Source organism: Lissotriton helveticus, chromosome 8, assembly GCF_964261635.1.
Source record: "Lissotriton helveticus chromosome 8, aLisHel1.1, whole genome shotgun sequence".
NCBI classification, from domain to species: domain Eukaryota; kingdom Metazoa; phylum Chordata; class Amphibia; order Caudata; family Salamandridae; genus Lissotriton; species Lissotriton helveticus.
Genome location: NC_136069.1, coordinates 310,478,525 through 310,503,003, shown reverse-complemented (window position 1 = coordinate 310,503,003; position 24,479 = coordinate 310,478,525). Strand labels below are relative to the sequence as shown.

At 45.4% G+C, this 24,479-nt stretch overlaps 1 protein-coding gene across 1 annotated transcript in view; it reads left to right on the top strand.

Annotated features, from left to right (window-relative positions):
• Window positions 1-24,479, top strand: part of XPO4 (exportin 4) — a 471,754-nt gene that overhangs the window by 181,462 nt on the left and 265,813 nt on the right. The window contains exons 5-6 of the mRNA XM_078657083.1: window positions 8,101-8,217; window positions 15,845-15,998. Coding sequence (XP_078513209.1) covers window positions 8,101-8,217; window positions 15,845-15,998 — 271 coding nt within the window. The remainder of the gene's footprint in view (window positions 1-8,100; window positions 8,218-15,844; window positions 15,999-24,479) is intronic.

Here is a 24,479-nt window from a genome sequence, read left to right as displayed (position 1 = left end):
CAACAGCAACAACATACTAGGCACTCCACAAAAGAGACTCCACACAAGGTTATATTAAAATAACTTTTGTATTGTCAAAACATATCAGATAGAAATCACACATGTACATTGTGCCAACTGGCACGGCAATATTCACAAGGGATTATTTACAAGACAGGGCCACATGGGCCACTGTCAGAATCAACACTTCGCAGATATAGAAATACTTGTCAGAAATTAGAATAAAAGTATATAAACTTCACTGTAACACAAAGTAACAGTTATAGATCACATCCAGTAACTACTGGGAACAGGTAAGTACCACCTACGCAACCCTAAACCCTTAGGAGACTGTCACGCAGGGGACCAGGACCTCACTAGGACCACCTGTACTAAAAAGAACACCCACCTAAGTATCACACAGCATTTAGGGGTCTAAGCAAGAACACATTACCCATGATGCATAAATATACATTCAGAGGAGTAGTAAAGAAAAACACATAATGTATAAACCTACACATTCAGCGGTGTTAAGAATAAAGCACATGATGCAATACAAATACATTCAGAGGTACCAGAATAATACAATAGCACAAAAGTCACATGATGTCTAAAAACATTCAGAGGTGCAGGAATAAGACATGATGCAAGAAATCACATTCAGAGGTGCAAATAACCATACAATTGTGCAAGACCTACATAAGCCACCACCTGTGGCAGTCCCTAGGCCAACTGGCCTTGTTGGGGCTAGAACGCCCTGAGTCTCAATGTCAGGGGCCTAAACGATGCAGGTACCCACTACTTGCTGGGCACCTGGGAACACTCACAAGGGCCTAAACGCTGCAGCTGGCACTAAGTGCTGCGCAGCTGTGACAGGCCGGGCACCTCTGTGCCATCTCTATCCCTCTCAGGGACTCACTCTCCATCTTGCGCCTAAACGGTGCAGCTGCCCACTAATTGCTGGGCAGCTGGAGACTCAAAACTGCGCCGGGGCCCTCACTGGCCCTAGAACAAAACTGCGCAAAAGGTTGGAGCCACACAGGCTCTGAAACAGCTGTGGGGCGTTGGAGCCATCTGGCTCTAGAAATACACATGCCCCCCAAGTCCTCCGTGGAACTTTCAAACAACTGGCCAAAGCAGAGCCACACAGGCTCCGAACAAATATGCCCCCTGAGCCTAGCAGGCTCTTAGAACAACTGTGGGGTCGTTGGAGCCACACAGGCTCTGGCATAACACATGCCCCAGTCATTGGAGCCTCGCTGGGCTCTTAATCACAACTGCGGGCGGGGAGCCTCTCTGGAGCTAAACAGGCTCTTAAACAAAATATGACCCCTCTGAGCTTCTCTGGGCTCACACACGTTGGGGCGACCCACTGCCAACTGGGGCCGCCCTTGAAGCCCTCGTGGCTTCGCACTGGCAACAGGCGCGAGCTCGCGCCACTGGGGGGGGGGCGGACACCGACAACGTGTCCCGGCGCCCCTCCTCTCTTCTGCCCCACTCTGCCCGGCCCTCAGCCCAGACTCACCGGGACTCCGATGCGGAACGCCAGCCTTCATTCTCTCTCCGGGGCTCCCTCGGCACACGGGAGCCCCAGCAGCAGGCGACGCTCTCTCCTCTCTTCCTCTGGGCAGCGCGGGGCTCCTCTTCCACCACGGGGCCCCGCCTGCACGCTCAACTGCTCTCCGCCGCTCTCCTCCTCTCGGCGGCGGGCCTCCCCGGTCTCCCCCTCTTCACGGGGGACCGGAAGGAAAACATCCTGGCTTCCCTCTCTGCAGGGCTCCCTCGGCACACGGGAGCCCTGTTAGCCGGCCGCCATCTCCCGCGCCTTCCTTTCTTCTTCCCACCGACTGCGGGGGCGGGACTTCCGGCCGGCCGCGACAGGATTGGCCGGCCGGTCAATCACTTCCGGGTCGCCGTGGGCAGCGCCGCGGCCCGATCCAGACAGGCAGGCGGGCGACGATCACGGGGATGAAATCGAGGTGGGCTCTCGATCAAAGTGAATAATAAAGCGAGGTGGGCTCTCGTGAATTAAATAAATACGGGCCAGACACCTCAGCGCGTCCAGTGCTATCAACGAGCATAAAGCGCTCCCAAGCGCTCCTAAGCGCTAGAACACAGGCAGAGCGCTCCCAGGCGCTCAGGGGGAAGCGCAGCGCCTCCAGGCGCTAGAAATACAGCTCCAGCGCTCTACCCAGGAAAATGCAGCCTCTCCATGCTGCAACGGTCCCAGAGCCTCCCAGGGGGCAGAAGCCAAGTCCCCCCATCAGCCCAGGCAGGGCATAGGGGTCCCCCAGGAGTCCAGGTATCCAGGCATCCAGGGGCTGGGCAGCGCCCACCCCTGGTAGATTCAAGTTAGCCTCACGAGCAAGAACAAGAACCTCTTGGAAGGGGACACAGCCCCTTCTTATACACAGAAAAGGCTTTGAAGTCTTTTGAAGTCTTTGTGTAAGCGAGCCCTGAGCTCTGGGTGTTTCTGGTTTCTCTCTCCTGTCAGCCTCAGGTCAGAGGTGACAGTGGGCCATCAGGAGGGAGAGCCAGCATGGTGGGCTGACAGGCACAGCCCGGCACCACCAGAGCTCTTTCCTCCCATCCCTGACAGCAGATGGGAGCCTTTCATCTACGGCTGACTCAGACCCCCTCCTCCGGACTCAGACCCCCTCCTCTGGGGCCCTGCAGACCCTGTCCTACTCAAACCAGACAGTCAATCCACCAGCAGGCCCAGGCACTCCTGGGCCAGGCTCACCAGCCAATCACGTGCCAGCAGACTCACTACACAAATATGCCAACTTCTAAAAGTGGCGCTTCCAGACTAGACACAGCCATGCCGCATATACCATTATGCAGCATTCATTCTCACGAGTTCACACATATCAAACTCGACCCTGCACTCCCCACGCATCAGGAATCTACCATGGGCATACATATTCCCCATTCATTCCTATGGGAGGGCAGGCCACTTACCACACATACACAGAGAGCACACGCACTTTACACTGTACCACAGTGAAAAAGTGCGCAGAGGCCTAAAATCACCAATCCAGGTTCCAAAAACAGGCTGGGAAAAAGCAAAAAGTCTCGGGGTGAACCTGCCCAAAGGACCGGGTCCAACACTCCACAATTCCCTTCTGGGGGCATCCTGCCATGGGTGATCCAGTGCCTCAGCCGCTCCTGCTCCGCACGACCCAGTCTGCTTTTCCTTCCACCCTTCCACTCAAGGCTCTCTTCTGCGGACAGCGTTTCCGTCCTTGCCTGTGGTGTTGTATCCTTCATCTAGGGAGGCCTGGTGGTTGGTTTCCTGGGGGCATAACATCTTTGCTTCATCCAGTGCTGCCTTGCGGGCGCTCAACACTCTTTGTGTATTGACCAGGGCTACCTCCAGCCTGTGGTATTCTGTGGAGTCCCTTCTTTCTCAGGTTTCCCATGAGGGTGCCCACGCTGATCTACGGCACCATGTGTTGGACGGTCGGGAATTGTCCGCGTTTATTCTCCGTGCGGCCTTGGATGTGGCCGATTCTCTCTGCCGTGCTATGACCACTTCTGTCGCTCTCCGGGGCCATGCTTGTTTGGCTTCGGGATGTTGTTTTTCCTGAGAATATTAGGGAGCGTCTGGTTGACCTGCCCTTTGATGAGGTCCTTTTGTTTACTACTCATGCGGACTCTGCCATTCAGCGTCTCCTGGCGGGGCTCCGTCCTCCTCCCTCTCCGTAGGCTGGCGTGTTGATCCTCCGGGGCTTGATGGGAGGCGTTATCCCACCTGTTTCCTGGAATCTGGTGTGTTTGAGTGGCCCGTTTGTATGTTCTGTGTGATTTGACATGCTTTTGGGGTCCCTTGGTTGGCCCCTATCTTCTGTTGGCTGCTGGTCAGCCCTTTTGGCAAGTGTTTTTTTTTTGGGGCTGATTGCTAAGCCTCTGTGGTTCCTACCGCAGGTCTTCTGTTATGTGCTCTGATGCGGGATTTTTTCCCTAAGAGTGGTTCCCATGTTTTCTTTGGGATGTGTCTTACCCTATGCGGGGTACTTGTGGCTATTGTATAGCTCTGTCCTACACTGGGAGGGTGTGGACTCCCCTTGCGGGTTCTTCGCCTTTCCTGGTGTCACTGTATGCCGCTGGTGCGGTTCCTTTGCTCCTTGTCTGGGCATAGCTTGCGCTGCCCCAAGATTCTGTCAATTCAGTATACGCTGTATCGCTAGACCAACTTTGGTATGCTGTTGGCGGCATTCTGATGTGGTGTTTCCACCCTTTTTTGTCTGGCGTTTCGGCCTGGTCCTCAGTCTGGTGTTCCGGGGGGATGGGATTCCTGGTATTTTTCCTGGGTTCTGGTTGACTGCCTTAGTCCGTCCTGAGTATGTCTCCTCTTTTTCTCTTCTGACCGGTCCCACTTCTTCGGTGGTCAGTTTATGTCCGGAACGGTCTCCTTTTGGGGTTGTTCTGGACTTCCCTGGCCCTTGCCTTCATCTTGCGTTCGACTTGGTCTGGGCGCTCTGCTTCTTGGTACTGCCAGCTGCCGGCTGTGCACGCCTGCTCTTTCTGGTTAGCGGCCGGGGGCCTTGGCGTTGGCTCTTGTTCTCCTGCCTCTTGTTCTGCTGGAGTCTTGCGAGACTACATCTTTCTTTTCAAGCCTGCCTTTCTTGGCAGTGGAGCTGATCCTGCCTTGTTCGCTGCCTTGCAGCTGTGGCCGGTTCAGCTGCCCCCCTTCACTGTGTGTGTGTGCTTCATGTGGAGGGCTTTGCCTCCATTTCTACCTCTTCTCCTTGGAGTTTGAGGTGATTCTTCTTCCTCTGTACTCCTCTGCCGTTGTCTGTCCCTTCTGGGCTTTCCGGGTACCTTGGCTGGTTTGGGGTGTCCTGGTCGCCCCTCGCCTTCGCATCCTTCTGCTTGGTGGGTGGCTGGGCCGCCCTTCTTGCCCCCCTTCACACATCCCCTGACTGGGCCCTGTGTTATTCCTACTGGAGGCTCTCTCGCAGGCCCTCCTCCCTTCTGGGTATAGCTAGGGTATCTATTCTACGTTCAGGAATCTGCGGCTAGTAGTCTCTATCAGATGTACGAGTTACTTACCTTCGGTAACGATGTATCTGGTAGAGACGATTCTAGCCGTAGATTCATTCACGACCCGCCCTTCCTCCCCGTTCTGCGAGGACCCTTAACTTGGTCTTCTGCACTCGCTTGCCTCCGGATGGTTTTGTCTTCTGCGAGTGCCCTTTTTAACTTCCTCCCTAGTGGGATGCTTCGTTCTGTTTGTTTGAGCCACTCCTTCCTTTCTGGTGATTGCAGGTGAGTTCATGGGTACTTCTGTGTCCCTGCACCCTGATCTTCCAGTGTGAGACCTACTCGTGCTCTTCCCCCTTTCATTGCTTGATCTTTCTGACTCTTCTGTAGTCCTCTGAATTGGGGTCTCTTGGCTGTGCCTCGGCCCTTAGCTCTTACGGGGGATGCGCCGCTCCTTGCTTGTGTTGTCTTGGGGGATAAATTGTTGTTGCTCTTCTGTTCTGGCCTTGTTGTCCTTCACTGTTTTTAGACTGTGGTTGCAGGCCTCTTCGTCTGCTGTGTCATTTTTCACATGTCATATTTGCTTGCAGGGTTGTTTCGCAGTAGCTGTGCTCTGCTCTTCCCCTCTGTGCCTTTCGGTCCCACATTGTCTGGCACTCTCCCGGATGGTGCTGTACCTCACAATTTGCTCTTTCCTTTCTGTTTATCTGATTTTTCACACACTCTTCCTATATTCTCACAGTTTTTGTTTGTTATGGCTCTGCGGAAAAGTTCTCCGAAGAAAACTGACGTCGGCGCTCCGGGGTGGGTCTCTTGAGCTTGGTGGGTTTGATGGGGCTGACTGTCGGTGCAGTCAGTGATCCAGTATGTAACGTTTTCGACATCCTGTTCAAGGTTTGTTGGGGGTGTCAGGTGGGAGGCATTGAGGGCGTCGGTCCATTGGGTTTCTGATACTTTGTTCCTGCTGCGATGAGGACGAAGTTCATGCTTACGAGGAGGTTGACTGTGTTGGCGGCATTAGGGTTGGCGATGTGAAACTTGAAGTCTCCGATGAAGGTTTAGTGTCCGATGGCTAGTGGTGCAATAAATTCGGGAATGGGGTCGCCGAAGCTATGGCATGGTCTTGGTGGTCTGTAGGCAAGGGTGGCTCTGATGGTGGTTTTGCCATCTGTTTTGAGTTGGAAGTTGAGGTGTTCTATGATGGGGATGGTGTTGTGTGCAGTGACTATGCAGTGAATGGTTTCCTTGTGGATGATGGTGATTCCACCTCTGTTTGTTGATGCAGTCAGTGTGCTACCCAATGGGTGTCGCTGTGGCAATGTCATGCATGGATGCTGGGTTGAGCCAGGTCTGTGAGAGGAAGACTATGTTGGTGGTAAGAGAGGTGATGATACCCTCGGGTCTAGCCAGTGCTATATAAAACTCATTAAATAAATAAATGATGTCCCAGGTCGCGATGGCATGTTTGCAGATTGATTGGGTGTTGAACAGGAGGCAGTGGAGTTGTCTGGGCACAGTGGTGGTAGGCATGGTGGTTGTGGTTGCGAGTGCTCCGGTGTAGCAAGAGAAGAGACTGTAGCGGCATGAGAAAGTTCCTACTGCTGAGACTGGAGAGGTGCAGCAGCAGTTTTTGCGGAGTCTTGGATCTAAGGCTATTATCTCGGTGCTGGTGTAGATGCAGGGTGGCAGACGGTCCAGGGTTCCTGGCACTGGGTTTGGTCCAGGCTCAGACGGGCTTGCTTTTGCACACCGAACGCAGCTGCGCTTCGGCCTCCATTAAGTAGGTCTTGAGAGGGGGTAACAGGAGGCGGTAAGTGGGGGTAAGTGGGACGGAGAAAGCAGCTACAAGGCGTGAAAAACAAGCAGGTGGCGGGGCCGAGACAAAGTACACAACGGAATAGAAATAAAATACTACGGCAGAGCACAAGAAACACGGGTGAAAACAGCAGAAAAGGTTGGAAATACAATACTGAGGTTAGCAGAGCACAGAAAATGGGTAAAAGCAACAGCACAACAGGCTGGGAATACAATACTAAGGTTAACAGAGCGCAACAAACAAGAGTAACAACCAAAGTAATGGGGCTAAGTGGAGCTGGAACCCAGGTGAGGCAGAGGCAGCAGGGGAGCAGGCACGGGGACCCGCTCTTGTCATCAACTCCATGCTAAATTTCTTCATCTGACGTGTGAATGTCTGTTACTTGCCACTTCCTGGACTGGCTGAGATCTCATCATTTGGTCTGAGGTCCCTGCCACGCCAAATGTCGTGGTGATGGGTGATGTAGGTGAACTGCTAAAACCCACCCCACGGTTGGTGGCCCTGCTGCAATTGATAGTCAAAAGAGAAGTGGCTCTCCAGTGGATGAGAGGCCCGCCACCAACAAAGGAGGCATGGTTGCGTTATGTCGTGTCTTGCAATACCAACGCCGAGTTTAATGCAACCTTGCTACCTGCCATATCCAGATGCTGTGACATAACAGCACCTTTACACTCCTTGGCCCAAGCAGACAGCTCTGACGCACCCCGATACTGGACCGAAACCCCATTGACATGCCTAACACAAGCTGATGACCCTGATTAACCTTACAGGTACTGATTGCTGAGCATGATCTGTTTCTACTACTCTGCTCTGTGAAGGGTGGCAGTGGTCCTGGATGACAGGCGTGGTACACAATAAGCTGTTTGAGCCCCAGCTGAAAGCCCATGAATGTACTCTGTCTTACTCACTAATGTCCTTGCCAGTTGTAATTCTGATGCAATGATGGTGACTGATGAAGTCTTATGTTAACAAAAGAAACAAATCAGTTGCGGAGGTCCTGAATGTGTGGTGAGGTTATATTTTACAATTGAACGATTCAGAGCATGTACCCTTGTTGAAGAACTAGGATTACAGCTAAATCTATCTACACTTAAATAGTATTTATTCTGAAGGGACTGAAACAAAAATAAAGTGCCTTTTTCACCCGTTAGTCGGTTCTTCACAACAGTCTAAATAAATTTAAATTCAGTATCTCTCACTAAATTGAACAAATACTACTTAACACATTTCGTTACGTATTATACACTGTTTATTTCATGATCGAAAGGAAAGTTCTATACCTCTAACTGTTTTTTTTTGTTTACTCTATTTCTGGGCAGCAAACATTGGCTTGTTCTATATTAACAGCACTTTTGAGTGAATTTTCAAGTTCAAGTAAAACCAGCAACATTGGGCTAAGCATGGAATTTCATGGCAACTGCAAACGAATATTTCAGGTAAATCTTTTTTCAATACACTCATTTCTGAAGCACTTTTTTAAACGTTTCAATCTGCAATCAATTAATGTTCTGTTTGTATTTTATTTACCCTCTATTTTGTGTCTTTAGTATAGGACGTTTCCTTTTGCAATATTGTATTTTCAATTGCTATTGTGTGTATAGATTAAAGGAGGTTTGTTACTGTGCACCGTACATAAAGAGCATACTGTGCTTGCTACCTTGTCTTGTAATTAGCGGACTATCTTTGTCAAAGTTTCTCGGGCTGTTGTTCAGGAATGTTCATATTTGGCAAAGCACCAGGTCTTTATGAATGCACTGTAGCCATTTGAAATGCTCAGAAAAACCCACCTGACTGCCCCACTTCAGTCTAGTTTTTCTCCTGAATGCATGTACGTTTGGTCTCAGGCTATGTTCAAAAGTGCAAGAACCTTTTGTTTCTAGGGTATCCTGTCGCATGAATACATGATCGCACGGTGATGGACCAGCCACATATCGAACACCTGCAACACATAGCCCTGCCGTCCCCCCACCCCCCACCCCACAGCTTTCCCAGTTCATCCCCCCAAGGTTGAAGTTAACATTATTCATTGGCAGTTCCATAGCCAGTGTTCATCAATAGGGTATGCACTCATTACCTATCACACTACAGAGCGCCCATATGTCACCATGGGGACAGGCATACCTTTGGACTCCAGGGAAACGCTCCCAACCAGGCTCTTACACATGTTTATTAAAGTATTTGGACCTACTAAAAAGTGGCACCCATACCGTACCTCCGGAAAATGTTACTTGTACACTGTGTGAGCAGTTTCGCAAACTTGATTTCCTGTAGATGTTTACCCCTCTTGTCCGTTTTGCAAATACGAATCGCTCAATTATGTTTGTACTATGTCAATCAGCTCTGTATGATGTTAAAACTAATCCATTTAAACAAAAAAATCTAGGGTATCCTATCAAAACCTAGTCCAGTAAATCACAGCTGATAGTTGGTTTGGGTATGTTCATTGTGTGACAATGGGCCCCTCCAAAAGGTAGCTTTTAATACTTGAGGACACATTTGGCAAAAAAGGATATCAACATCCCATACTAGTCTCTGCTGGCATGGGTGTGGTTTGAGCAAAGAAAAAGTGCTATATGGAATTCTCCAGCAAATCTCAGGCACTGGCATGTACTCTGGGCCGCATTCCATTCATCTTGGCTTTTTTTCTCTCTCTGGCAGTACTGAGAGGGGGCAATTATATGGACATCAGTCTTGGTCACACCCCAGAAGGCCAGTCCAGCCTTTACTGCCAGGCATGTCTCCTGCATGGGAACACAAGAAAACTCAAGCCTGTTTTGGTACAATCTTATGATAAGAGTTATTTGAGGACATGTCACCCTAACAAGGGTATTCTGGCGCTAGCAGATTTCTGAGTAGACAGGAGTTGCAGAAAATAACTTGGTTATTCAGTTATTTAGGTTTCTTTTTGAAATCCAGAAATGAGCTGGCAGTGTTCGCTGTCCGGTGAAGTTGATTCCAGTGTTTGGCTGCCAGGTTAGAGAATATACGTCCACCAGATCTGGATTAAAATATGCGTGGGTGTGAGCTCAATGGATCAAAAGAAAGTGAAGGAGCCTCGAGTAATTGAGGATGGAGTCTTTGTTGTTAAAATAGATTGAACTCGTTGTGAAAAGCTTTTCAATCCTGGCAAAGGGGTTTAAAGAGTTCAAGTTTGTGCATTGGGAGCCAGTGAAGATTCTGAAAGTAGGAAGTGATCAATGCACTACCTTCAATCTGTTAACCAAGTGTTCTGGAATGCTAATTTATAGGGGCATTGCCATAATCCAGTTTGCTGGTGATCAGGGCTAGCATAACAGTTTTACAGATTAGAAAAGGCAGGCATGGAAACGTTTTACGGAGACTTCTGGATGCATGTTCTCTCTTGCCTTTTGTTTGGACAGGGGCTATGGGGAAGTACCTTCCCATCTTGGAAAAACTTTTACTCCTTCTCCGGTCAGGATTACATTTCTAAACTTTTTCAGAGACTAAGGGGGTTGGACCCTTAAACATGTACGTTTCTGGTTGTGTGCAAACTCGCAATGCATTTCTGAACAAATCACGGACTGTTATTTGTTCTGTGACTTTTTACAAGATTCAATTAATTGAATCACATATTGGGTAAAATTACATTGTGGACCCCGAAGATTAAGCTGTTTTATGGGAAGGACTATTTTGGCATGAAGTTTAATATTTGATTACATTTGAATAAACACATGAAGATTAATCACACCTATCTGTCGAACTCAAGAAATAGAATAAAAGAAGCAGCTAGCTCTAAAGACACAATAAATCACAAAACACCTGTTGGTTGTAACAATTTTGGGACGTCTTAACTTATGAGAAATAGAGGTGTAATACTTGAAAATGATTTTGGTATCTTTCAAGGAATCTGCACAAAACTTTCCAAATAAAGTTCCTCTGATTTGATTTATAAACATGCTCTTGCAGATACCATTGCAATATTAGTGAGCCCAGTCCTTTCATCTTGAAAAAAAATTATTCTAAGTCACCTTAAGGAACCGTTTTTAGTGGAGATCCCCAAATGCCCCATCACCCTTTCAAAATTTTAAAATAATTGCGCATCCTGGGGTGCGCTAACTCCTGGGTGGGGGGGTGTGGAGCTAGGGGGTAGATAGAATCGTGAACCCTGACAGGCAAAACTCCTAACCACCACTTGGGTTTGTGCTTTATAGTTCTCAGTTTCTGTACATAGGCCTCACACTGCAAAAGTCCTGGACCTGCATTGTATCCCCATATATTGTCCTGGTGCCAAGACCATGGACTATGAAACTCATGACTTGTGGTGGGTCCCCTACTGTAGTCCGCAGTCTAGTACCAAGACTGCACATAATAAAATGTGTACACTCCTGTTGTTTTCCCTTTCATAGTCCGGAGTCTCGATTCAAAGTTCGAGGTCATTGGGTGGGCCATTTTTGGTGTATTGAGTCTGCAGTCTTGAAAAATAGTCTACAAACTACCCACACATTTGGAAACTATTTAACGTTGAAAAACTCATCAGGTCCAGTAAAAATATTACGGAATACTTGGAATTTAACAACAAAAATGAAACGAGTGAGTAATGTGGGATGCCTAGAAGGCAGTAATCAGAGGCTCTTTAATTTAGGAGGCATCCCCACTCAAGCACACAAAAGCAATAGCCCTTATGAGTCTGACAAGGGAACTTGCAGAGCTGGAGGGAAAACACAAAATCAAACCCTTCCAAGAAAATTTGAAAGAAGCTAACCACGTTGAAGGAATAGCTCCACATGCTAGAGAATAAGAGTAAACTTCATATTTGAGGTTTTTCTCAAATGTTCATTTTATTTCATGATTGACATTTAAAGTCTTTTTTGATTATTTTTGCAAACAATTTGATAATATCAGGCAATGTCCATTTCAAAATCACCAATGCATTTCGGGCATTAGATTCATGCCCTTCATCAGGGAGACGACAATGCCTTTCCAAATCAGAGGTTCGGAGTCTGAATAGTTAGATTCCGGGTGTAAATAATCCAGTGCTCACTTCGGTAAATGCGGCACGAAGAAGACTTCGGTCTTCTTCGTGCCGCATTTACCGAAGTGAGCACTGGATTATTTACACCCGGAATCTAACTATTCAGACTCCGAACCTCTGATTTGGAAAGGCATTGTCGTCTCCCTGATGAAGGGCATGAATCTAATGCCCGAAATGCATTGGTGATTTTGAAATGGACATTGCCTGATATTATCAAATTGTTTGCAAAAATAATCAAAAAAGACTTTAAATGTCAATCATGAAATAAAATGAACATTTGAGAAAAACCTCAAACTGGAAGTCTTCCTCATTCAGAAGACGATTTAACGAGTGCCCACGGGGGATGATTCTAGATTGTTCTAGTCTCACTATCTCAGCATTGTATTGACGTCGTGGGACCCTCGACGCCACCCTTTTGGTGCACCAGAACCCTCCCCAAATTTGGTTCAAATATCAAATAACTTTTGAGCTGTGCATCCATCCAACACCAATAAACTTCATATTTGCCAGATTAGTAGCACGGTTCCATGTAGGGGGGACACAAAATAGGCACACTCTGGGCAAACAGACTTTGTGCTCGTTTGGCCCGCACATATTTTGGGGAATCAGAGATGAGAATGAGGAGATTACAATGACCGATGATTGGAAGCTGCAAGTGTTTCACAACTACTACCATACACTATTTGCAGCTGGACTCTCCGGCCCTATAGCAAGAACAACCTACCTAGAGACTAAACCTTCCTAAACTATGATGACCATGATTTAGAACAACAGGACAAAACCATAATGAAAAAAGAAATGGTTGGGGCGATCCATTTTAATGCTAGCTAAGGCCTTAGATAGGCTGTTTCACCGAGCCTTCTATAAACTGATTGCTCTCCAGCTGCTCTTGGTCATGACAGAAGTCTTCAGTCACTTAAACCACCGATGGAAGTTACTCCTACAGTGGTGTAAGCAACAATCTTCTTGACCGCCAAACCAGGCAAATACCTTACTCAATGCACAACATATTGCCTTATCGTCCTATTGAATACGGACGTTAAGATCTTTGCCAAGATTTTGGTGAACCAGCTACGTATGGTGATTCCCTGACTTGACCCCTGCTTACCAGACAGGTTTTATCCTGTGTCGAATGACTAGTGACAACACCAAGAAAGCCCTTCGACCGGATTGAATTGCTGTTCAACTATTGGCTAACTGATTGTAGGGGCAATCTAACACTCAATACAGTGAAGACAGTTGTTGCTTTCTTAGGAGCCACCCTAATTCTGATCTAAAGAGATCAACACCTTTTCTAGTCCTACTTTCCTTGTTGAGTAACCCTGGCTTTCTTTTGTGCACCTCACTGTCTCGTCTCCCTGGTGTCTGCAGCAAGCTGCATTTTGATTAGCTCATGCTTTTTTCATATTCTATAATATGTAGCTCCTCTTTTAAGTAAATAGTGAAGGAGAATTTTTGTTGATTAGACTAAATGAGTAGCTTGCCTTGCATCTAGTCCACTACTTATACAAGACACAGGCAGCGTGTTTGTTTTAGTTCATGCAAAAGGGACACTACTTCCTCCTTCTACCACCAACTGCATTGGAAACACTGCGGTGGCTCCTACTTACCAAGAGGGTAAGGTTCATGGGGCTTTATTTATAGGGTCTTCCGTCCACATAACTAGCCCTTCCTTGGTTTCTACATTTCCATAGTATGGGATTACATTTTTTATTTTGATATTTCGTACCGGACACAAATGGTCCTAAAGTGCAGCAGATGCTTTTGTTTTGGTGGAACATCTCCAGAATGAGATGCTGCAGATACAATAGTGCGTGGTCTGGTTAGATTGAAATGAAACTACAGAACCAGGATATGATAGGAATGCTTAATTGGGGGCACCAACAGACTGCACACAGTAAAATTGTTTTTACATTGCGCAGTTTACATGGGTGTTTACGTATTTACAGTAAACCTTGTTGACTGTTCCAGGTGCTTTGCCTAGAATTATATATCTTATGCATTAAAATGTGATAGCCAGAATGTGGAATTAGGACATAATTGTCTGGGTTCCCAGGGTTATCTGCTCTTGTTGACTCCTTGAAATCCCTGATAAGCAAGATACCTGTATAATGGGAAGAGTCTTCTCTGTATAGAAAACTCGATTTCAAAACTGCCTGTGGTACTTCCCCTTTTTAGATAATCTTTGAGTTGCAAAAAAAAATCATAACCTGGCTATACTGTAGACCTTGTCAAATGGCGAATAACCTATCTTAGTTGTCCTGAAGTATGGGCTATGCGATGTTTTTGATACTCCAATCTTTAGCTGGCTCCAGATAGCTGCTGTTGGAGGTCATCGGAGATGTTAAGAGCTGTAATTATTGGTTACTGATAGGAGGGGAGGGTGGGGCAAAATTTGCACTCTGTGATTTTGCTCTGCTGCTTTGATAGGATAGGGAAATTATTTAATTAAAAAGAGCAATTTGTGCATTAGAATTGTATTCATAACATTTGTTAACACCTTTCCTTTGAAAGGCTTTGGCTTTTTGTCCCAGCTTATTTTATATAGGCTTGATTTAATAGACACACCATGAACATCTTGACAACTATTTTTTTACCTTTAGCTTTTCTGTTAGGTTATGGCTCTAGCAACTTCCCAACAATTAAGTTTTGCAAAGTGCATGACAAAAAAAGCATTGAAAAAGCCAGATGGTTGGTGGCCAATGTCTTATTGGCTTTGGCAATGCTTGTTTAAATATGTAATGATGATAAATGCATGTGAAAGCTAGAACAAATAAGGCAGTGGGAGAAGTAAAAAGGCAACCAAGTGCCCACTTAACATATTTTGTTTAAGAAACTTTATATCATAATATTTAAACAATAGAAAATCAAGTTCAATCATTGGTCCATCTATACCTGTTTATAATTGAAGAAACAATAAATCCAGAAATAATTGGTCTACTCAGAAGAAATATAGAAAGTAAAGAAAATCTTTAATAGATCAAACATATAACACAGAACGAATTGTCAAACTATCACAGGTGACCCCACTAACAACAACACCCCAAATACTCATTCATTAAAAAGATGATTTAAGTGGTAGCACAAAAGGTCTTAAACAAAAGGAAAAAATACATCAAAATAACCCTCCAGCAAAGCCATGTCACTATGGACAATGAGAACGTTGATGCACATTTCCGTGGACAGCCTCCAATTAACCGTCGTCAGAACCAGAAATAGCCATCATAGACCATTATTCTTTTAACAAAGAATCACTGGAATCATGTTAATAACTAGTGACATGGAACAACAAGGACCGATAAAGGGCTCCTCTTCTGCAAGGAGCATGGTAATCTAATTCTCAATTACTCCACGACGCACAGATTGTCAGTGACAACAACCCATTAAACATGGGTGAAATCTTGTAGAAAGAATCTGATCATGTGAATCTTAACTGGTGCTTAACCGCTAGGTCCTCACTCTAAATAAATAGTTTGGAAATGCCGACCTCAAGGAGACACAGAAGGACAAAACATCGCTTAATGGCCTACTTTAGACTCTGCAGGCAGAACCACAAGTTCCTGTTGTGTTGAGTATACACCGATTGATGTCTATTTCTAGATGCATAGTTTCCCCAGTTATAGTTAGGAATTAATGAGCAATTGATAGAACTTGATTTTCTATTGTTTAGTATGATGGACTAGAGTTTTGTATAACTGCATGTGACCCAAAGAGAGGTTTGTCTGAACATGACTGAAATGACAAAAGTGTTTAAGCTAAATTCTTTAATCCCACTTTCATTTAGGCGTGTTCTGTCTGTTTAAAAGGTAAAATCACCTTACCACACCAGTCTGCCTTTGACTAATTATCTCCCAAAAGCATGTGTAGGGTATTGTAGAGGTGAGTGGTTAAGGGAAATCCCTGCTTAACCTCATGGGACCGATATACTGGAGCTTAAGTAAGTTGACTGAAAATATTGCATTATTATGTAATCAAGCCAAAAATGTAAAGTTGTATTAACAGTTAAGGCCAGTTTCTCAAACCTGTAAATTGAGAATTCTGTGAAATTGCTTGTAACATTTTTATTCTAGGAGGAGGACCTTCGGCAAATCTTCGTACTCACAGTAGAAGTGCTTCAAGAATTCAGCCGACGGGAAAATCTCAACGCTCAAATGTCTTCAGTGTTTCAGCGATATCTTGCACTAGCCAACCAGGTTTTGAGCTGGAACTTTCTGCCTCCAAATTATATCCTTTATCTTTCATTATGTTCAAATTTCTGCTTCTAGTTCTATCTGGAAATTATGTTAGTGATACAAGCAAATTTAATTCTATCGCATTATTGCAAAAGTCCTTGTTAGTTCTACTTTGACCTTCTAAAGAATTTACTGTTTTAAAAAAAACTATTTTTTACCGGTTTTTCACAATCTATCCAGCATTTATGTTCCGTTATTTACAGTGGTGATGCATTTCCCCTCTTCAAAGTAAATTACCTGTTCGCTGTCTACAATGCCACAGGGTCCGTGTGTCATAATAATTCTTCATTTTGGTGAGGCACATGGTTTGTATACCAGTTTTAGGTCATGCTAAGATCTGTTTTAAAAGTAACCTTTAACATTATAAAAGTATGTAAACAGCCTTTTTTGTTTAATGCCCTTTATTTAGTTAAATATGGATGCAGATAATGAAGACTATGCATTTGAAATTAGACTGGCGTTTGCTACTTTTCACCTATTTATGTTATATTGTAGCACAAAGAATACAGATATTTCTGTGCCAGAGTTGTAGGTGGGGTTGTTACAAGTACAGGCTAGTGTAACGATGCTGACTGCTCACCTCTTCGCACTTGTATGCCCAGGTAGAACTTGGTACTCCATAGTGAACAAAGTAATGGTACATAGTGATTTTCCAAAATAAATTGCAGATGCTCTACTGAGCGCATATTCAGATTTGGGGGTGTGTGTGTACACTAATAGCCAGCATGCCCTCATGAAATGTTGCAGAGTATATTGCTTTGTAGGGAAGGCAGGCACTTTTACATCGAAGCAGCCTGCAGGAATAGCCAAAGAATTGCCATAAGGAAGTAACTATGTAATCCATTGCACAGGCGCTCAGATGGGCAGCTGCATGAAATTCTGTTCATGAGGCTTATTCCATTTAGAGAAGACTGTCCAAGAAAAGAGGTTTTCTAAATCCAAAATTCAAATCACTTCCTTATTTGTACTCTTACAATCACAAAAGTAATTCATTCATCTTCAAAATAACAAAGTCTCTCATATGCATATCTAATCCTTTTGCCATCCCCCAAACACATACATATATTTGCAATTACACATACATGCAGCTGTGCTGAAGAAAAAAAAATGAGCAGATGTTAAAGATTTGGTGGGCACAGAATCCTTACAAAGCAGAACAAATTCTTGTAAATAAACATTTCTCGAGTTCATCATCAACTTTTTGGAGCAGGAGGCAATGCCTTCCAATCAAAATGTAGGTACTAACCCAAATTGTTATGAGCTCAGCACTTTAGATTTTGAAGATCAAATTATCACGGCATTAATGAAAGTAAAACCAATTCATATTCCACAAAACAGAAACAAGTCTCTATCCCTTTTTAGGTCGAGCCTGGGCAGGGAATGCGCTACTCTGCGAGGCATGCTGTATTCAGGAATGGACTTGAAGCCCCGCCCATCTTTACAATTGGCTCCTGTTACTGTCCTTTCTAAATCGTTGCTTTTGATTCATGAATAGGCTTAGTAGTCCCTCCTTGTTACTGCCTTGTCTGCATTTGTAACCTCCCATTAGGACTGGAGTTTTTACTTGAGTTGTTACCTGGTCTGCTCTCCAAACTACTCAGAAAAGCCAACATCCACTTCCATCTCTACGCTGACGATACCCAGATCTACCTGGAAACGACCTCTCTCAAAGACATACAAAGACTTAATGATGTCTTGAAAGATGTCTAACTCTGGTTGACAAGCAACCACCTGAAACTAAACCCTGATAAGACTGATACACTCCTCATCTCAAATAAGGAAGACAATCCCCGAATAGCCGAGTGGTTAAAGGCCATCGATGCACTCAACGGGAATCTTACTCTAGCGGACTCTGTCAAATCTCTAGGCATCACTCTAGACCCAAAACTGAATATGAAGACACATTAAGAATTCAGCCAAAAGTGCGTTCCTTAACCTCAGACTACTGAACAAAATAAAACACTACATTCCGCCCAATGATCTTAAACAGGCCACCCCATCTCTGGTACTGTCAAGACTGGACTATGGGAACGCAGTCCTCTCAGGAATTCCAAAGTCACATCTGGCTCCCATCAAAACAGCGCTACATGCGGCTGCTAGAATGATCACAAACATCAGGAAATAAGATCATATCTCTCCCGCACTTAAGGAACTCAAGCGGCTTCCAGTTGGAAATGCGGATTAGCTTCACAACAGCCTGCCTCACCCACAAAACCATTCACACCGGCAAACCTGAGTACCTGGTGAAAAAACTCATAAAAGCCGGCCAGGCCAGGAACTTGAGAAGCTCAAACTCCCTCCTAGTCATCCCACCTAAAACTAGAAAGAAAAAAACTGCAGATCAATCTTTCACCGGAAGCGCTCCCAGAATTTGGAATTCCATTCCCCCTCACATCAGAACCATTCCCTCTTTTGTAGAATTCAAATGCCAACTCAAAACCCTGCTCCTCAACCGCTCCCTAGGAAGTGGATAGAGTGGGGCAAATCACAAACCTTGAGCTCCGCTCCAGCTCTAAGACTTCGAAGATCCTCGAAGGCAAAAATGTCCGACACTACAATGTGTTGCTCTTTTATTTGTTGTACTCCTCTGTTATATGTTCCTCCCCTATTTTGTATCTAATGATTATCTGTGTTGTACCTACTGTAAAGAGCTCCGATACCCCGGGGTCTGGCCAGCGCTATAGAAAACTTCTTAAATAAAATAATAAATAAAATAAATAGTCTGTGAGCATGATTTTTTTTAATGATTTTCCCCTATTCCACCCACAACGTGCTTTCCTACAGCGCAGCACGCAGCCCCCTTTTATATTTTTATTAGTAATTGCGGACGGTCTGCTTTAACTATAGCGGCTGCGCTTATTTATTTATTTGCCGCGCCTTCCCTGCCTTAACTAAAGTGGCTGTTCTTGTTTATTTCACTATGGAGTACCAAGTTCTACCTGCGCATCCAAGTGCAAAGAGGAGAGCAGCCAGCATTGTTACACTGGCCTGTACTTGTAACAACCCCACCTACAACTCTGGCACAGAAATATCTGTAATATTTGTGCTAGAATAAAACATAAATAGGTGAAAAGTAGCAAACGCCAGTCTAATTTCAAAGGCATGGTCTTCATTATCTGCATCCATATTTCACGAAAGGGCATCTTGGCTATTAGTTCCTGAATGTCAAATCACTGTCTTAAATTAAATTCTGACAAGACAGCGGATTTAGGATTACCTCCAATCCCTGTCAAAAAAGGCAAGAAACTTCTGAGACATTTTTGACTATAGACTATCCTTCATACATCATGCTAACACAGTGGTCTCCTCTTCCTTTTATGCTTTACGGATGATAAAGAAATTGTTACCTTTCAATCCAGTCAACACTAGTAGAATGTTAATCTGTGCTCTGGTCACGTCTAAAGTTGACTGCTGCAACAGCCTCTTAATTAATGCCCAAGAAAGGGTTCTGGATAGGCTGCAGCTGATACAGAATGCAGCCGCTAGGATACTGTCAGGTACCCCGAACTTCAAGCCCATCTCAAATGTGGTATGCCAGCTTCATTGGTTGCCCATAAGAAGCAGGGCGGAATTTAAGGCTCTCTGTATTGCCTGTAAGGCAATTCATAATGCAGGACCGGAATGCCTGAAGAAAGATTGTTTGGCTTACACGCCCAGAAGATATCTTCACTCAGCAGATGCCAATCTTCTGAATGTATGTAGAACAAAGAAAGCAAACTGGGGTGACAGAAGCTTCATAGTTGCCACATCCAAATTGGGGAACTCTCTTCCTTTGCAGATTAAGGCTAGTCCCACGCTGTTATCCTTCAGAAAACAAATACAAACTTGGCTCTTTAAGCAATAGGTTCCCCTCTTGCACCCTGCGTGCCCTCCCAGCACATAGCGCCGAAACACTTACGGGTATTTGTGCGCTTTACAAATTGTTTAAATAAATAAATGTATCAGTACTTTAAAAAAAGTATGCATTTAAATTTGCAGTATTATTGTTAAGGGAACATGGCAGCCAGAAGCTAACGGCTGCAGGCGGAGCCCCTAAGATGTGTGGCGTTCGCACAGCACGCTAATGATCAGCTGATTAATCGGACCCTTGGAGCTACCTGAAGACGAATGCCGTTGGAGTTTTCCGCCATCTGTATGTTCTGTATGTAGAACTACGGCTTTCCTCGCCGCTGCCCTTTTCTTTCTCTATTCTTTTTTGGTTTTGAGTGCACATACTGCTTTGTGCCGCTTCGAGATCACCGAAAACATCGATGGTGAGTGAGAGTCCCGACGTGCCTGGGAGCGTAGCAGCAGAGCCGCCGAGCTGCCGGATTCTGGACGCCGCGAAGGAGTGGAGGCGGCGGTCTCCTAGCGTCCTCAGGAGCTTTTTTCAATATTGCCCTATACTGGTAGCGGCGGCGACTCCTGCGTTCTGCAGAAAGAAGGTAGGAGTGGGAGAGGCTCTCGGGGGGGAGTAACGTAAGCAGTAAGAGCTTACAGCTACACCATTGTTCGGTTCGCTCCTCTAAAGGTGAAAAGGAGCATTTTCTCTCTGATTCCGGAGAGGCGGACTGGGGGGTACCTTGGGGGTGTCAATATACCGTTTATGAACATAACAAAAGCATTAATCCGCAGTGTATGGAGATTAGGGGAGAGTCAGAGCTGGTGACAGATAGCAGCCTGTTTGAAGCCAAAGCTGTTGCCCTTCCTAAAGCAGTAGTAGGACGATACACATTACGCAATAGAGCTCTGGCTAATCTCCCAGCCCAGTCTAAAATAAGGGCAGGTCTACCACAGATAGTGGAAGTCAAAGCTGGTATCAGACAGATAAGAGGAACTAACTGGCTACAGGATCTACCGCAAGATACCCCAGGCAAGGGTAAGCGGATAAATAAAAAGCAAAAGAAAGCTTGTCTTGCTGCAAAAGTAACCCCTTCTCTGAAGTCCTTCTACAAGATCTGCGGTAACACCTCTACTTCTACTTCTACCCCAGCTTCTGCTTTGGCTCTTAAACAAGGCATGGCAGCTAAGGGAGCCTCGGGTCCAGCCACTCCTGCCGCTCTTGCTTCAAATTCCATCAGTCTGGGTAGCAAGGTTAGGAAGGAAAGCGATTTGCCCCTTCTCAGGATCCCCCCAGAAATGTCAGGGTCTTCCCCTGTACAGGAGGCCTCAACTGAAGTTCATCCAACAGTGGAGCTCTCGAATAGCTTTTCTGCCCTTGATTTACAAGATTCCGAAACAAAGGGTATACCAGACCCTTCTCTGGAAAAGAGAGCAGGGGGTGAAACCCTAAAGAACCGATCCATAACGCAATCTACAGGAGTCTTGGATATCTCTTTAGAGACTCACTCTGACACTCCTGAAGTCCCGGCTGCTCATGAAAATCTCCCTAGTGTACCCCCTCCTCCCCAAACTTCCTCATCTGGGACGTTGGCTGATATCTTGTTAAGTTTACGGGATGATATAGGCAGGAGATTTGATGACATCGGCAGGAGATTCACAACCTCGGAGACTAATCAAGAGTCTATTCAGGCCTCTTGTGATCTACTATCATCGAAGGTCGAGGAAGTTTCGCAGAGAACCGACGCACTTGAGGTCAAGATACCGAAAATAAAGGAATCCATAGATGCGTTCTCCCGCACGTTGAATAAGTTGATACACCAGAATCAGGAGTTATATGATGACATCGAGCGGCTGGAGTATCACTCTAGAAAAAACAATCTGAAACTACTGAATGTCGCGGAGGACATTGAGGGGAGTGATCTTAAGAACTTTGTAGTCTCCCTTTTGAAGACATATATCCTAAAGTCTCCGGATAAAGTCAGGGATTTGTCTGTAGACATTCAAAGGGTACACCGCGACCCGTATAGAAGATCTCCTGCGAAAGCCCGTCCTAGGAAGATACTTGTTAACTTCCTAACTTATTCTCTTAAAGAGAAGATTATATCTCTGGCCCTAAAAGCAGGTGAACTGAAATGCAACTCAACTTCCACCCCCTTCTCTTTTTCTGTCCGGTCAGATGTTTCCCATCGGACAGCCACAAGGCAGTGGGAACTGGAAGAGGTGTGGCGCCGCGGCCAGGGCGACTGATGCTGGAATCTGGGGACCACGGTTCGATCCCCGGCTCCGGCGGCAGGTTAGCCCAGCACCATGTGACTCTGGGCAATAGCTCGCTTAATCTTCCCGACGGCCCCCCAGCGCCTAGAGACCCTTAAAGGTGATTGTGCGCTTTACAAATGTGGACTTTACTTTTTACTTTTTAAAAGGATGGCTATATTGAACCAGCTGGGTGCCAAGATTTCCTGTTTCCCTACGAATTTTGTAGGATAACCATATGTATAACATGCGGCACTTGGAGGAGGTGAACTCTCTAATTGACAAGATTAGAAAGAGAGGAGGTGAAGGGGAAGATACAAATAATTGCAGCGGGGGAGAGGAGTAGTTAGTAAAGTTTAGTAGAATCTAAACAGAATGTAGAATAGCAGTATAGATTCCTTTTAGGGCTCTTACTTAACTTCCTACCTGAAGATGTAAAGAGGCGTAGAGTTGTAGCTGGCATCATTAGCGTGATTTGTGTTTTTTTTTTTCCTTTTCTTTTTTTTTGTTGTTGTTTTCTCGCCAACATCGAGGGGGCTCCGACGAAGGGTGTATGCCCAAGAGGAAAGGGAGGGTTCCCCAGGGGGACAGCAGGATGCAGGGTCACAGGGGATTAGTGGGGCGGGTTGGGTGGTGGGGGAGCACAGTTGGGGCTGCAGTGGGAGAAAATGAAAAAATAATGTCCTCATACCCTGTATTGGTATTATTGTATATGGCAGTTTGGGCCACTGGATTCAGGAGGGAGAGAACTGTAGACAGGAAATCATGGGCACAAAGATAAAGTTTATCTCTTGGAATGTCAATGGGCTGCGCTGTAGTAGAAGACAGAGGCTGGTCATGAAATATCTTGAACAGTCGGCTGCACCGGTATTTCTTATACAGGAAACTCACTTAAGCTACTCTGAGACCAAGGAAGTCTTCGGTAAATATAAATGGATAGAGCATTTTCTCTGCTCTCAACACACGACACATAATAAGGGGGTTGCTGTCCTGATAAGAAAGGGCGTTAATAGTACTATCAATTCTGTGTTAACGGATTGCTCTGGTAGGTGGATCCTGGTGTGGGCAACTCTGGGAGGGACCGAAGTCACTCTGGCATCCTACTATGGCCCTAACCTAGCAATCCCACTTGCCTCCTTAAAGTACAGACCAACATGATAGAGGTTACAACCCCAATATTAATTGGGGGTGATTTTAATGTGCTTCTGAACCCCACCCGTGACAGGTCAAATCATAGTAGATATGCAGCAGCCCCACAAACTAGGCGAGCAATGATTAATATGATCCACGATCTCGGCCTGGTCGACGTCTGGGAAGCCAAAGTGGGATTGGGATCTGGGTTCACATATTTTAGTAAAAAGCACGGCCTTTCCTCGAGAATAGATTACGTCCTCACCGACAGAGCAAGTTTAGAAAATGTGGTAGACATCTCCATCCTCCCATCTATTCTTTCGGATCATGCACCCATAACATTTGTATATATGGGAAGCACAGTTAAACCCCCTCCTCGGTGGACATTACACAGAGGCATGCTGCATGATCAGGAGCTAATTAGTAACCTAAGGGAATCTTCTGTTAGGTTTTTCCTAGACATTGCAGGGTCAACATCACCTGACTATGTATGGGATGCCTTTAAGGCCTATCTACGTGGGGTATTCCATAGCTTGATATCTTCTAAAAAATAAGCAAGATAGGCTGAAATTTGAAAAAATGGATGTGAAGATATCTAGATTAGAAAATGCTAGGTTACACTGTCAACCTGAGGCAGTCCATCTAATCCTTAAAGCTTTGGATAAAGTTCGTTCCGAGTACAGAATCAAGCTGGAAGAAAAAGTGAGAGTCCAATGGGTGGTCCATAGAATGGAGAACTATGAGTATGAAGAAAGAGCAAGTGCTACCCTAGCTTGGAAGACAAAAGCAGATAGAGCCAAAAATAATATTAATAAACTAATAATTGATGAGGCTGGCGCAATGTCAAGTAAGCATGAAGAAATGCAGCAATGCCTCCTCTCTTTACTCTCCCAACTATATAAAGAAGATGCTGTACCAGATATCGACAGTATCCAAACATGGTTAAATGATAAAGCTTTACCATCATTGACCAGGGATAGCCAGGAGATGTTAGAAAGGGCGATCACTGAGGAAGAAATCAGGCTCCATATTAAAAAGATCAAAAGCAATAAGGCTGCAGGGACAGATGCCCTCCCAGGCGAAGTTTACAAGATTCTCGATGAGATAATCACTCCTAGACTGCATGAGCTCTTTAACTATATCTATCTACTTGTGGGGGGGAATCCCTCCATCCTGGAAAGAAGCGACCATTGTGCTTATACTAAAACCTGGAAAAAATCCATTAAAGGCAGATTCCTACAGGCCAATCTCCCTGCTAAATGCAGAT